This window comes from Mytilus californianus, unplaced genomic scaffold (genome assembly GCF_021869535.1).
Source record: "Mytilus californianus isolate M0D057914Y unplaced genomic scaffold, xbMytCali1.0.p SCAF_8, whole genome shotgun sequence".
Classification (NCBI taxonomy): Eukaryota; Metazoa; Mollusca; class Bivalvia; order Mytilida; family Mytilidae; genus Mytilus; species Mytilus californianus.
The window spans coordinates 57,357,557-57,373,952 of record NW_026262734.1 but is presented as its reverse complement, the minus strand read 5'-3'; the positions used below and the strand labels follow the sequence as shown (position 1 = coordinate 57,373,952).

At 32.2% G+C, this 16,396-nt stretch overlaps 1 protein-coding gene across 2 annotated transcripts in view; it reads right to left on the bottom strand.

Annotated features, from left to right (window-relative positions):
- LOC127712507 (uncharacterized) overlaps positions 1-16,396 on the bottom strand; it is a 44,305-nt gene that overhangs the window by 2,790 nt on the left and 25,119 nt on the right. The window contains exons 3-7 of one of the 2 annotated variants that reach the window (XR_007987107.1): positions 12,618-12,706; positions 10,658-10,729; positions 4,677-4,982; positions 2,445-2,551; positions 1,648-1,849 (exon numbers count right to left, since the gene is read on the bottom strand). Coding sequence is in view for 1 of the 2 variants with exons in the window: in XM_052218983.1 (XP_052074943.1) it covers positions 1,648-1,849; positions 2,445-2,551; positions 4,677-4,982; positions 10,658-10,727 (685 nt within the window). In the remaining variant the exon portion in view is untranslated. Of the gene's footprint in view, positions 1-1,647; positions 1,850-2,444; positions 2,552-4,676; positions 4,983-10,657; positions 10,730-12,617; positions 12,707-16,396 lie in introns of those variants that run through there. The other variant, XM_052218983.1, reaches the window with a different exon arrangement.

Here is a 16,396-nt window from a genome sequence, read left to right as displayed (position 1 = left end):
AGGCAAGTAGAATACCAATTAAAATGCATTGCATGTAAAAAGTAAAATTACAAAAATACTGCACTCCGAGGAAAATTCAAAAAGGAAAGTCCCTTATTTAACGGCAACATCAAAAGTTCAAACACATCAAACAAATGGATGTCTCATTGGCAATCATACCACATCTTCTTTTTATATCAAACAGGAAAACCAACGCTCTAATCTATATAAAAAACGAGAAACCAGAAACATCTATGAACCACACCAACAAACGACAACCACATAACAACACGCTCCTCACTTGGGACAATTGCACACAACTTAGCAGGTTTAAACGTTTTACTAAGCCACAACCTTTACCCTAACCATAAACAGTAGTGTAACATTACAACATAAGAAGAATAAAGGCAACAGTAGTATACCGCTGTTTGAAACTCATAAATCGATAGAGATAAAAACAAATCCGGGTTACAAACTAAAAGTGAGGGAAACGCATCAAATATAAGAGGAGAACAACGACACAACAAAAACACAACATTAAAATGTAACACACACAGAAACGAACTATAATATAACAATGGCCATTTTCCTGACTTGGTACAGGACATTTTAAGAAAAAAATGGTGGGTTGAACCTGGTTTTGTGGCATTATTACTATCAATTTTTAATTCTTCGTACTATGAACATCAAAATTATTTCCTCTCTCCTTTTAAACTGTATATACATCACACGTCCAGCACCTGTACATGAAGAACACGAAGTTTTATCGAGCACCAATTTTATAGTTTTTTTGTTGACATACACCCCACATGTACCAAGTTTTAGAATAGTTCATTGATATACAAGAAACTTCTTTGTATTCCTAAACGGAAGATTATACAGACATAAGAAGATGTATACTTAACAACAAAATTATTTTCATTTACCTGTGTATAATATGACGTATTTTTTTCAAAGTTGATGTTTTTCTGAAATTGTTTAGCATTTCACAGCGGTATAATACATTACTTTAATTATTCATCCCTTATTTTTATTAACTTTGTATTTACATTGTATTATAGATCAAATTTATTTGTCAGTGTATGTTCATTTGTTTTACTACGTTTGTTTATTGATATTTTATAGTCTTTATATGTTGTGATGTTACACTATTGTTTCAGATAAGGGAGAAGGTTTAGTACCATTAAAACGTTTAATCCCGCTGCAATTGTTTGCACCTGTCCTAAGTCGGGAATCTGATGTTCAGTAGTTGTCGTTTGTTGATGTGTTTCATAAGTGTTTCTCGTTTTTTATATAGATTAGACCGTTGGTTTCCCCGTTTGAATGGTTTTACTCTAGTAATATTTTGGGGCCCTTTATAGCTGGCTGTTCGGTGTGAGCCAAGGCTCCGTGTTGAAGACCGTACCTTGACCTATGATGGTTTACTTTTATAAATTGTGACTTGGATGGAGAGTTGTTTCATTGGCACTCATACCACATCTTCCTGTATCTATGACATTGTGTTAACTTGCTGAATTTAGTTTTAGTTTAAGATCTCATAATATTTAAACAGAAAGCTGCCAAAAAATGCACAATTGACACGTTTAGATCATGTCGATAACACACAATTATATTCCAGGTAGATTGTCTCCCCGGGAACTGACATGATTGATATCTGAATAACCATACCTTTTGTACATGAATCAATGTTCTTTTCAGTAAGGGTGTAATTTCGATCTGCAACTTTACAAGTCAAATTGATATTTCCACTACAGCTAACGTGATTTATATCTACTATTTGTTGTATCCTAATGTCATACAATGTACAACAGCCCGTGTGATTGTACGTCTTTGTGGTGTAGTTTGTTATTTTAAGTGGTATATTCATTTCCTTAAACGATACAATAAAACATTCCATTTTTAAGCTGCATCATCTAGTTTACACATTTGCCATTTACTATTATTTTGAAATCCTATTAATATTATACGGCATATTGCGATAACAATTAAAAAAGGAAAGAAAATCTAGACTTGACGAAATTTTTCACGTGTATCTTGTTCAATTAATTAGATTCTTACCCCAAAAAAAGGTATGCACGCTTTATGTATTTATATATATTACTCTCAGTCATTGTCTTTATATGAACATTGAAATTGGCATTGATCTAATTCAAACTGGGACAATGACACAAAGAAGACATGCGTCACAAAGAATCTGACTATACAATTTTCTCCAAATAAAAGCAATGAAGCTGGAAACAAGGATTGTCAACTAAATGAATAGTCAACTCATTTATTTGTACTGTTTTATTTGTATAGTACAAACTATATTATAGTTAAGTGGCCGATTGCAAGATAGGACATAACTCCAAAGAAGTCCATTAGACAGAAACGCTCGACAAACACACGCACACTAGTGATTCCTTTAATATAGTTCTAAACAACTCAAGAAAAAAAGTAAGCTTCAAGCATTCCTTATTAAGTACCTGATATATAATGTTGCAATTTGGTAAAGGATATACTTTCATCAACAGGTCAATCTGAAATTTGTTTGCTATTGCCTCCTGAGAATTTTCTTTTAAGACTGGCGGATCTGAAACATTTTATAACACAAAACGTTAATGAAAAGAATAAAACGTTCAATTGTCATAGAAAAACGTCTCTTCAACATGGTCAAATAAAGACTGCATACATGAACGTAAAATGGGGTAGTAAGACAAATCCTCTTTAAACCTGAAGGACGTGTAAAACATAACATGTACAAGCAACTTTTTTTCGCATTTGGAAATCTATTTCATCTGCAAAAGAGAATGTAACATTTTTTTAACTCTATGTTTTTTCCTGTTTAGGAGTAGGGCTAAAATGAATTCAGACTTCAACATCATAAACTCTACAAATAACCTTCATTAAAAAGTAAAATCACAAAAATACTGAACTCCGAGGAAAATTTAATCAAAAAACAGAATCAAATGATAAAACACATCAAACGAATGGACAACAACTGTCATATTCCTGACTTACTACAGGCATTTTCAATTGTAGAAAATGGTAGATTGAACCTGGTTTTATAGCGCTAAACATTTCACTTGTACGACAGTCGCATCAAATTCCATTATATTGACATCGATGCGTGAACAAAGTGTCACAAATAGTTGTTAATTTCTGTATCATTTTTGTCTCTTGTGGAGAGTTGTCTCATTAGCAATCATACCACATCTTCTGTTTTTATATGTACAACAACAACACGAACCCAACCAAAAACTGGGGGTGATTTCAGGTGCTCCAGAAGGGTAAGTATATCCTGCTCCACATGTGGCACCCGTCGTGCTGCTCATGTTATTACAAAGCCGGTAAATAGTCTTATTCGGCAGGTCATATTCGTGAAAAGGGAACGCTATTGTAGTTATGACATATTAAAGGAACATATCCGATATCATCTGTACAACGGATATTCCATAACGGTCATCCAACTCGTGACGGCGTCCGTAAAATTTACGAAGTGATGATTTCAACTTCACCATTTGGAACTCTTGGTTTGAAAATGAAAAGGTCACAATTGGGAATCTGAAATCATCTCTTTTGTCGTAAAGTTTTGTTTTCAACCGACCCTCATAGTCAATTTCTAGATATAAGTGCTAATCAAATGGCAAAATCAAAAGCTCAAACACATCAAACGAATAGATAACAACTGTCATATTCCTGACTTGGTACAGGCATTTTCTTATGTAGAAAATGGTGGATTCAACCTGGTTTTATAGCGCTAAACCTCCAACTTGTATGACAGTCGCATCAAATTCCAATATATTTACAACGATGCGGGAACAAAACAGACATAATAGGTGAAATTGTCAAAATAGGGGTACAACAGTCATCACTGTGTCACAATCTCAATTAGAACAAAAACAAACAAATATTTAACAAAGAAGCACAAAAGGCATCTATCAAATTTAACAACCATGTTCATTGCTAAGAGTCTTGTGTTTGGCGTCAGAATGTAAACGTCAATATAAAATAATTTTGTCATTCAAAGTATTTTCAAAATTATAATTTCACATGGGGAATGGTGGTATACAGGGTTAAAAAATCAAAAGTTTTGTTAGAAATAATTTCAGTAAAAGACCGATTTAAAATTATCCAGAAGTTCTTGAGAATTTTTAAGAATCCACATATGGTTAATACCACTAAGCGAGTAAATAATTTTGTCGTTCAAAGTATTTTCAAAATTATAATAGAACAATAACATAATGCATTATAATAAACATAATGGCGGGATCTTTAAAAGTACAGAGCCACGTCATATGTACCAAAGAAACACAAAAATTCACAGGTAAAACAGGTGTCCCTTTCAAATAGTTTTAAACGATTGCAGTTCGATTATATGATTTTTACGATGACATTTACGACAAAATGTATTTTGATTATACATACTAAATGACTTAATGAAAGTAAAAAGTCTATAGAAGAGATATGTCTAATTATTTTTTTTTTAATTCTTCTTACCCTTTGTTCCCTATGCAATCGGTTCTAAAAAATTTACAGACGACCGTGTGGATAAATCGAAAATAGGTCGTCTGTGTAGTGTACCTTTAGAGTTCAACCTTGTTGTTGGTGGGTGTAGTGTTGGGCAAGTTTTATGTATTATAGACTGGATTTTCTTTTTTTTACTTTTTTCTAGATCTTTTTGACACATAACTAATATACAGTAAAATTACACTTACAAATGAAATCTAAACTATTCAATGTCAGCATTTTTGTAAAGTGTAGCAACCCACAAACGCAGGTATATTTACAATCTGCGTCACTAAATGTGAAGTTTTTTATCATGAGATCAAAGTTAGGACTGGTAGATTCCACCACCATTTCATATTTATATGGATTTGCTGTGTAATCGTCTGAGCACAACAAATCGTAGTTTGGACCTCCAAACCACTGCTTACTTGAGTAAGGTAAACATGTATTTGCATTGCAGGTGAGAGTCGTATCTTCGCCGTAGGTGACAGATTTGGTTTTTACATCCCATTTTACTACAACAAGTAAGATGATGATCAATATAATATATATAATATGTAGATTAAGAAATCTGATATACCATATAATACTTTTTAACTGTTTTTAATATTATATTGTTTAGAAAATTTATTTCTAATCAATGCTTATGTCAGGGAGCTATAATTAAATGATCATCAGAATTGTGTTGACCACCTGTCAAAAGTTTGGTTTGTAATTACATTTGCATATATTGAATATGATGACGTCTTTGTTTATTTTGATTGGTTTATAAGTAAGACAGCAAATGTAACACAATGTTGCTTTGTAACATATGTTTTTTGCTCATTATTTTGTACATAATTTAGGTCGTTCATTTTCTCGTTTGAAGTGTTTAACATTTCTCATTTCGGGGTCTTTTATAGCTGACTATGCGGCATGGACTTTGCTTATTGTTATGGGACGACTGTTTTATTTATTCGTTTGAAGTAAATAAACTCATCATAGATACCAGGATTAAATTTTGTATTTACGCGAGACGCGCGTTTCGTCTACAAAAGACTCATCAGTGACGCTCGAATCCAAAAAAGTTAAAAAGGCCAAATAAAGTACGAAGTTGTAGAGCATTGAGGACCAAAATTCCTAAAAGTTTTGCCAAGTACAGCTAAGGTAATCTATAATTGTTTATGTAAAATGTAAATAGTTTTTATACTAACCATTGACAAGCTATGAGGTTGTTTTTTACAGTAGGGTTTTACGTTTGTATTGTTTCATGATTTTTCATGTCGAGGCCTTTAAAAGCTTAGAATATGGTATGTAAAAGATAAAGAATTATTATTAACTGCAAACATTCCATGTAAATTGCAGAAAGTGTAATGCATTACCAAGGCTCATTTCTACATGTATAAGACGTAAACCAAAAAACCGTTATTCAATCAACTGCAGACTTCTATGAGTTTGCAGAGTCTAGAAACCATAAATATTAGCGATGAAAATGAAAGAAAAATTTAGTCTTAAATCTGTTAAAGTACATCAACGATTTCCCCCTCAACACACCCCCTCCCCACCAAAAAAATATACAATTAAAATAACAAAATAAAATGGATACACAATAACAAATACAGTTCCTGTATATAACCGATAAGGACGACAGCTTTTTATCTAAGAACTGAACGCAAAAAATCTAGGCTGAGCAAAACCTGAATATTTAGAATGCGTCATCGTTGTATTGAATAAGATACACTAATATTTCTGCATTCATTCTTGCATGTTAGGTTTTGATTACCACAGTAAGCCTGACTATATGTTGTGCAATTTCAAATATTTTTAAGCTGCCGTAGATTCACATACATATTTAATTGCCTCAATGAACAGAAGATTATTTTATATGTATCATACTGATAGAGTTAAGAGAAACCCGTTTTAATTGAACAAGTTCATGTCATTTGATCGTGCAGCAATATCATGATTATAATTCGGGTTATCTCCATGATGATTATTGCAAGGATTTGACGTCAACACTTTAGGATCAAGTTGTTTGATATGTGTTTACTGGCAAATTGGCGTAGGGACCAACAAAGTAAATGTCGTTAAATGCCACTAGTTTTGGTTAAATGTCTTTATGACACACTTAGATGAAATAATATTAATTGTAAAAAAAACAGCTATGACCCGGTAAGAATTAAAATCCAATCTAAAATGATATAATATAGGAATATTGATTGCATTGACATATATCCGTTAATGTATAAAACCTAAGTGCATACATTTGTAATATAAACTTTAACTGTCGAGTTTTCGTAAAAATGGTATTTCGGAGTAAAGTTATGTGATGAATAATAAAGGGTTTTCTACGGCAATTTTGCTATTTTAATTTATAAATGAATAAGGTAAATGTATTATCTTGACACTTTTCATTCAACATACATGTAGACTCCTAACTTTCTTGGTGGAAATTTTAGCTATAAACAAAGGCTAAACAAGGTTTATCAAAAGAATGGTCACGTCATTTATTGAGTACTAAAGACAAGGAAGCAACTGTACTGTAGATAAAGTAGCAGACATGACCATTTATATATATATATATTAATATATGGCCCGTTATAGACCCGTACATGTATCTACCTATTTTCCACTCCCATTCAAACTGAGAACCTAGCATGCTATGATAGGACAACAAATGTTTCATGTGGTCAATTTAGGCTGCTTTATATCCAGTCAAACACCACCAAGAACATTTGTGGAACGCATGGTTGAAGGACAAGAAAAAATACAGCAGAAATTCAAACATTGTAAACAATAAAGATGACTGGGAGATATTCACAAAATTTTAAACACGCCGTAAAATGGCATATACATGTATGTCACAGAGATCTTGGAGAAGAAAAAGTTAGAGATCATTGTCACGTGACACGAACATCAAGAGGGGCGGTTTATAACGAATGTAAAATCAAGTTTAACTTGACCGATCGGATTTCGGTTGCGTTTAATAACTTAAGAGGATATGATAGTCACCTGATCATGCAAGCCATTGGTAAAATTCAAGGGGAACAACTGAAATGTATTTCAACAATATTGGGAAATATATTTCTTTTTCATTTAGATACATGGACTTTATTGAATTGTTTCTATTCATTTCTTTGTCTTTAGAAAAACTTGTGGATAATCTTGCCAAAGAAGATTCAGTAGTAGGATTTGTTGAGACACAACTTTCATCAAAAGAGGCCTTTCATAGCTCCCAATCGATTTAAAAAATAAATGATGAAGATTATGAACATGCAGAAAACGTGCTGATGGAGTTGGAATAATAAAACCTGGGATAATATCATAGCCTATATGTTCTCACTGATGTTATTGCATTAGCTGACGTCTTTGAAAATTTCAGGAAGATATCAATGATAACACTCCGACATGCTAAAGCAAACAACAGTTATATACGACACTGATCATGATCATTCACATAACTTATTTGGACGCCAATTACCTCCACGGACGAGTCAAGTACAGTCTCAGTCACTGCTAGTGTCTGGTTTTCGGTGGTTAGACAACGACGAGATGAATATATCGTCAATAGAGTTTCGATTGATGATAACAATAAGAATGACTACATTTAAGAAGTCGATTTGGATTACCCGAAGAAATTAAACGATCTTCATAATGACTAGTATCCTCTGGCTCCTAAAAGAATGAAGATAACAGAAGATATGCTATCACTATATGCAAAATAACTGCTGCAAGATCTTGAAATGCAAGGAAATGCAAATCTTCCATCAAAGAGCAAATACGTATTCAATTCTTTTTTAGCCATGGCGTTGTCAGTTTATTTTCGATCTATGAGTTTGAATGTTCCTCTGGTATCTTTTGCCCCTCTTTTAGAAACCTGAAGCAATGTATAAGTCCAAGAATGAAGATGATATAGAATTCAAAGGATTACAAACAGTATTTCAACAACGACCATGGTTGAAAACCTACATCGATTTTAACACAGAAAATAGAAAACTTGCTGTCAACAAATTTGGGAAAGCTGTTTTAAAACCTATAGATACCACCGTCTTCGGTAAAAATATGGAAAATTTGGAGAAAAGCATCGATATTCAATTTGTAAACAACCATTCAAAAGCCAGAAACTCAACCACAAACGTGCATTTTATGCCTTCAAAATATTTGATGAGGATTTGGCAGCCGTGCATTTGTTTAAACAGAAGCTATACTTAAACAGCCCGATCTATGTTGGATTTAGCATACTCGACATATCGCTGATTCACGTCGTTCATTTTAATTATATGAAACACAAATACGGATGCAAAGCACAACTGTTGTTTACAGATATGGACAGCTTATTTAATAACGTTTACACAGAAGACATTTATGCAGACATGTTACAAGACCAACACCTGTTTGATACATAGGAATATGATTATGGAAACCTAATATTTAGTATCAATAATCAGAAAGTAGTTGGTAAAATGAAAGACGATACCAACGGAATTTCTATTAAAGAATTCGTCGGTCTTAAATAAAAGATATATTTCCTAATCTACGAAGAAAACGGACTAATAAAAGGAAAGAAGACAGCAAAGAGGATCAAAAAGAGTGTTGTTAAACACCACACTAAACATGAACACTAAACGCATTGTTTGATTGAAAAGACATTGCATATGTCAACGATGAAATATATAAGATAGTGTAACCATCAGTTGTATAACACTACTAACAAACTTGGTCTCTATCCATATTTTAGACGAAGGTGTAAGTACTACTTACGGTCATTGAGGAATATAAAATATCTTTTAGTTGACGAAATTTCAATAAACACTTAGTATAGCGAAGACGGACCTGTTTAAAGAGCTCTACAAGATCAATACAAAATGTCCAGAATGGTATAGAAATTTCGAATAAAAAAAGACATTACAGGAACAAAAAACCAACATCAAAGCACCATATCCACCGTGCAATCATGTGTATCCACCACCACCAACTTCACCACAGCCACCACCACCATAGTATACACTATTGTGTAATTATTACTAGTGTGGTACCAAGAAATAGATATTTAAAAAAAATATGTAAGGGATACTATCACACAGAAGGAAAACATATTGGACAATCTCGTGCTCATTTTTTGCAATACAAATATAAAATCGACACACACAGACGCATACGCACACAAAAAAATTATAAACATCTGTACATTTATCAATAATAGTCTCAAAACCCTAAAAATAACGTAATAGAAATCAACTCATATTGGGAGGCTACATCTCAGGAGGCTATCTTTTCCCCTAGGGTTAACATTAGACAATACCAGAAGATGTCTGCGAAATCGCGGTACAGTTTGGCAAGTGTTGAAACAAAGAGTGTGGACACAGTAAGGATTTGGACGTTTATGCATGCAATTCTATTTCTTCAATGAGATGAAAGTGAGGAACATTATGCAAAAAGACCCTATTCATTTCGGTTGAAAAATTAAAAAAAACATTGGGTAGGGGGTTTACACATAAACAGGGGGAGGGTCTGGACGTCGGGTAGATGATCACCTCAGACTAGTTCAACGCCCATTTCATTTTTGGACAATTTTAAATTTCATTTAGTTTTAAAAAAAGTCCCCGTTACATGTAATAAATAAAGATATAACTAAGACAATTAGGTCCCAATATCATTTGCCAAATTTCACTCCAGATGAATTTTGCATTTCTATTTAGATGCCTTTTGGTCATCTAGCTTCTTATGTTTTAGCGTATTAACGGATCCCTTACTTTCAGGTTTGTGTGCTCTTATGTGATTTGTTTTCTTTTTAAATTTTGCAATTTGATTAATGTGTATCATTGTAAAAGGGACGCTTTTTTGTTCCCTATTGTTAATTTTCTCTTTTTGGATGGTGATGTTCCTTTGGCACAATCTTACTATACGGTGTTTATATTTCACAACTTGTGAATATTAATTTAGTAATAGACTATGTATAACATCAAGATGCAACTCCTCGTGAACAATAATTTTGTTATCCCATTCCGATTCTTCATTGATTAAATTGAATAAATAAAGTTTTTTTTTTGTTTCTACCATGATGTAAATGATAGAAAACTGCTGTTTTCATGTCAATTTATCATATGAAACTATTGCTCTGCATCAAATTTATACAATGCATTTGACCCAACAAGACAGAGCATTACCATTACACATACTCTTTTTAAGCTATGTTTCTGTTCTGACTTACTTGATGTTTCTGTTGCGGCCATACATTCACATAGACACACGGCAATATATAAGTTGATAAGGAGAAACATATCTGAAAATGTTTATTAACCAAGGTACATTCATGAAAAAAATAACTTTCAGTGTGCCTTACCAGTTAACCAAATTATGAACCCCAATTTCAGATCAAACCAGTTTATTTGAATGATTTTATTCTCATATACTAGTACATAGCTACAGAGAAAATAACAGTTCATATATAATATCGGATCTAATTGTTAAATTATAAAAATACATTTAAAATTGTTTTTATGCTCGATTTTACGATTACTAACGCTCTTTTAAAATATGTTTTACGCGACAGCCTTACTCCAACTTAGTTAATACTTTTTCTGAGGTCAGTATGTTACATACACATTTATTTTCTTACATTACTTCGTACAAAATAAGTAGTTGAGAGCAGATATATCACCTGTCGTCTAGATATCACTTTCTCAATAACCTAGATAAATATATTGTATTCAGCACAATAATACACTTGTTTGTTATAAATATATGGGCAATGAGGACAATTATTATTAGCTTATAACTCTCGAAGGTTAAATACAAGCTTATGTTATCACTTGGCGTCTGAAATTAAAGTCTATCGTCTGTTCGAAAATTATATCCATTTAACATCAAGCAAATGTAAACAGGATGTCAAATAGCTAACATTAACTAGCGACCCTAAATAATTCAATTTATTTAATATATTAAGTTTTGTTTTCATTTACTATCACCGGGTTGATACCACAGTTGTTGTACTGTTAGTCCCATTCGCACCTCAGTAGTCTGTTCTTTGGCACTGACATACATAACATTTCTTTCCATATATCAATCGATACATAGAAAAGTTACTGAGAAAGTGAGGTTTCAACTACCCAATGCAATTTTTGAAGTTACATGAATTTATTGTATCTTTTTAGTGCTCTCTTAAGCTGCTATATATGTATTTTTACATCACGGAATTACAACTGCTTGAGTTACAGTGATCCTGATAAAGGTAACTTCAAAAAATAATGTTAGCCACACGAGATTTATAAAGGGCATCCAATCCCCTTCCCTTGACATAATCTGATGAGACTAATCTCAAATTTATTATACATGCAATAAGTTACATGAAGTGTTCCACTTACTCTTCCGGAACAACTGTTTTCACTTATGGTTTAAAGATAGATTTGCATTGATATATTTGTGGTTTTTTGTGTTATGTTATGTTTGTTCATTTTTGTTTGTCTTTTTTAGCGGTTTCCTTTATCATGTTAATGATCATGAGATTGTCTGCTTTAGTTGCACTTTTGAATTTCGTTTTTCTCGCTACCTTGGAGTTTCTTGATATTTTCACAATATACATTGTAACAGTTAAGATTAAGCAAATTAAATGATTGCGTAAGTTTTACATGTTTAAGTGGATATTATTATCATGATTATAATCATTTGGTTTAACCTCGAAAGAAACAGTACAGTTTGGTAACATGAAATGACACTGTATACTAGTTGCTTATTCTAATGCATTACATTTGAAACGTCGATTTTCTTTTAAAGACGACAGGAGCACAAGTGATGATTAACCTATCTGTTACTCATGACCGCCTCAATTTTAAATTCATAACTGATTTTGTTTTATAAAGGTTCCAATATTCAATTGAAGATAATCTTTCTATACCGAAATTGAAATCTTTTTAAATTGTTCATAAAGCCTACAAACGTCTTTTATTTTGTATTCAACCCATATACCGTTCAACTGTTAAATGCCTGAAACAGCAACAAAGGTTCGTCGAATTTATATGAGATCATAACTTTAACCAAATAACCCCAATCTACGTTGCTAGGAAATCTCAGTTTGCGTCAGTAAGTCATCCATAGTACGAAGTTTAGGTGTGAAATGCAATGCTTCATTACCCCAATAAACAAACATAACCTCAAGGATATTCAATACTTACTGGTGTGTAAGGAGTTAGCCAGCGTGATGTTAAGCCGTTTCCAAATCTCACCACGTGGAGGTCCCTTACTCGAGATTCGTATCTGAGTTCTGAAAGAAAAGAAAATATATTCAAATCAGTTGTTTGTGATATATATATTTTTTTTATTAAGCAGATAATAATTTAATTTCGATATCAATAAATAATACATTGTACTCGAAACTTAGCCAAATATGTTACGCTTTGTTCATCAGAAGGTACCAAGACCTTGTTGATAAATATTCCATGTTTCAACTTCAAAAATAATAAAGAATGGTCTTGAAGTAAAGATTCTGGATACTGGTGTTGTTTATCATCTTAATAACGTGTTATAGTATTTTTTTTAATTATCTTTGTGAATATTACCTTTGTACTGTTTAGTCTATTTTTTGGTGATATCCATTTTATCCTGTACTTATACATCCCGTCATTGTGTAATTGTGTTATGGTAATTATTTGTTTCCAAGTCTTTAATTTTTGCTAATTAGCTTTGGAGATAAGATGTGGTATGAGTGCCAAGGATACAACTCTCCATCCAAGTCACAATTTGTAAAAGTAAACCATTATAGGTCAAAGTACCGTATTCAACACGGAGTATTGGCTAACAACGAACAGCAAGCAATAAAGGGCCCAAAATGACTATTGTTAAACCATTCAATCAGGAATACTTACGGTCTTATCCATATAGAAACGAGAAAAACTTATGAACCACATCAACAAACGACAACCGCTGAACGTCAGGCAACTGACCTAGAACAGGTGCAAACAAATGCATCGGGTTTAAACGTTTTGATAGGTACCAACCTTCGCCCCTACCTGGATAAATAGTGTAAAACCACAACATAGAACGCCACACTATAACAAAATCAATTGAAATGTCTTAAATCTATCAAAATACATAACAAACAAAAAAAACAAGTGCACATACACTGAACGAATAAATTTTACATATGACACCATGTAAATACAAAATTAATGAAATAAGGGATGAGATGTTAAACAATTTCAGAAAGACAACCATAACCTTGGACAATGTGCCGCAAAATAAAACAACGTACACAGGTAAATAAACATAATTTTATTTTAAGGTATACAGTTATAGAGTCAACAAATATATTATATCGAATAAATAATATAAGCCTTTGTGTGTTTCTTTGTTTTATATTTGTTTGTTTTTATAGTGATTCAGATAATAACACAATGTTTACCCCTACTTTTTTACATTTGTGCCTGTTTCGTCTGCTTGTGTTGTTCGCGAATCGTTGTCGCTATAATGGAATGTTATGCGACTGTCATACAAGAAAGAGGTTAAGCAAGCTAAAACATCAGGTTTAATCCACTAGTTTAAACATATTTTATTTGCTGAATTAAAGCAAAGTGGATTAGACACAAGTAAATCATACTTATGAAGTCTTCTCCATAATACAATATAAGATTACAATAATAGTATAATATAATGGACATGCATATAAAGCAAACAGTTTATAGAATATAATACTAGCTTTCATAGGTAAAAAGAGGAGAGAGAGAGAGAAATAAAAAGCGAAAAAGAAAGTTTGAAAAGTCATATAATTCTGTGATGATGACGTGTGTGTTGATGATGACGATGATGTTCCGTGCCAGTAACAATAACGCTCTATCAAGGCATAAGAAATCTGTTTGACCTTTTTATGAAATTTTGAACAATATTCCACTATTCTCTACGTACTAAGTTAGGAATATGACAGTTGTTCATTGAATACCACATGATTTAAACTTAAAATGACGTAATCAGTACAACTTTTGAACTGAAATGTTTTTTTCAGACAGTCAATTAGAATTAGCTTGTTGCTTAATTTTAACCTCTTTTACACCTATCAAAAGCCGGAGTTCGTGAAGATTTTTTATCAAGTTATGAGTTCAGGCCGTCGTAAGTAGGATAGATGAAGTACGGGTAGGGACTGAATTATTCGGGTTAATCTTTCTATATATAGTGTTTAAGAATATGGAAAACGTTTCATGTTGTGAAAAATCAACATTCAAGGGCCATAACTTCATTTAAGAGTCCACTTATGACTTCAATTACTTCAATGCAATTTTATCATAAGAGAGAGGCAGATTTTTTATTGGACTTCAAAATTTTAATAACTCTAATTTCTAAGCCGTTTCAATGTTTTCGTTTGAGAATTCTTGAAGGATCATGACCGGATTTTTAGAAAGATATACTATATTATTATATGTCTATCTTAAATATGAATAGAGCAATTTTATAAACTTCCATGTTAAAATCGAAAATAAAATTTGGACGCTTTACACAGAATATCATCCACATTATTCATTTCAAGAATAGAAGCAAAAATTAAAGACGAGAATACACAATGGAGTAAGTCCAGTAAGACCCCTTTTTGGCCCCAAAATAAAGCAGTTTTACAAAATTGTTAAAATGAAAACTTTTAGTTATTTATTGGAAAGTAGAATGCTTCTGCTACATAAATATGGGCTGTTTTTGACAATACAATGCACATATATCGGCAACTAGCATCATTAAGTCATGCTAAGTTACTGAAATCTTCACAATTTTAGCATTTTAGTTAAATTTTAGACGGTTTCCGTCTTAAATGAAAGTGGCCGCATTTGTGTTCATTCTTAATATTGAAATGTAAGTTGTAATTCATGATAACACATAACATATATAAAGGTTGAGGATGAAAACGGATGCGGCCATTTTCATTTTTGGCAAAAACCATCTGAAAAGTGACATTTTTTGGCATATTTGATAGATTTTTCACATTTAAGCTTGAATCGGAGTGTTTTTAATAAGTAAATCAGTTAAAATCTTTCACATAAACTAATAGAGTCAACCAAAATAGACACTTAAGTGTTTAAAAAGTGTCCAAAATCTTTCGTCAGATGAACCTGAAATTTGAGGCCAAAATTGGCCCATACCGGACCTACTCCTTAACCATAGTACAATAACACAATGATGTACTTAGTATAGATACGAAGCTACGTCATATATGTATCAAACAAACATAAAAAAGCATATAGACAAAGCACATTAGCAAATATGAAAGACAAGAAGAAAAGAATTATCATAGAAAATTAACACAATGACGGGATGTATAAGTACCGAGCCACGTCAAATGGATATCAATTAAAACAGAGATATAAACAGGAAGTTGATAAGTATGATATGTATGATCTGCCATTTTTTTGGTGCAAAATTTGATATTGTATGAATGAAAGAATCACAGCAACCAAAAAAAACTTATTTTCATATTTTGAAAATGGAACCTTCTCTCTTAATTTTGACTATTTTGACCAAAATTATCAAAATTGAGCTGATTTGTCATCGACTGCCGCATATCAAAAAATACATTACAGACAAACTATGACTTTTAAGTTCATAACTAGGACTGTTTATCATGGTATATCAAGCTTCCCACAGTATTGATCAGTTATGAATAATGTAATAAAACTTTCTAACAGTGTCTGTTATATAAAACACAATTGCAGCCAACATAATGAAGCTTATGACACCAACATCATCAATACAAAAATAATCTTTCTAAATCTCCATTAATTTATTAATGTCTATAAAAAAAAACACATATTAAAGACTTTTGTTGCTTAATTTCTTTATGTGAACTCTACCATGGACAGGAACGGGGATCCAATTATTTCCCATTTTACTTCAATGCAATTTGATCATAATTGAGGGTCAGATTATTTGTTGCCTTTATTAGACAGCTTCAATTACTTTGTCGTATTAGTAGTCTCCT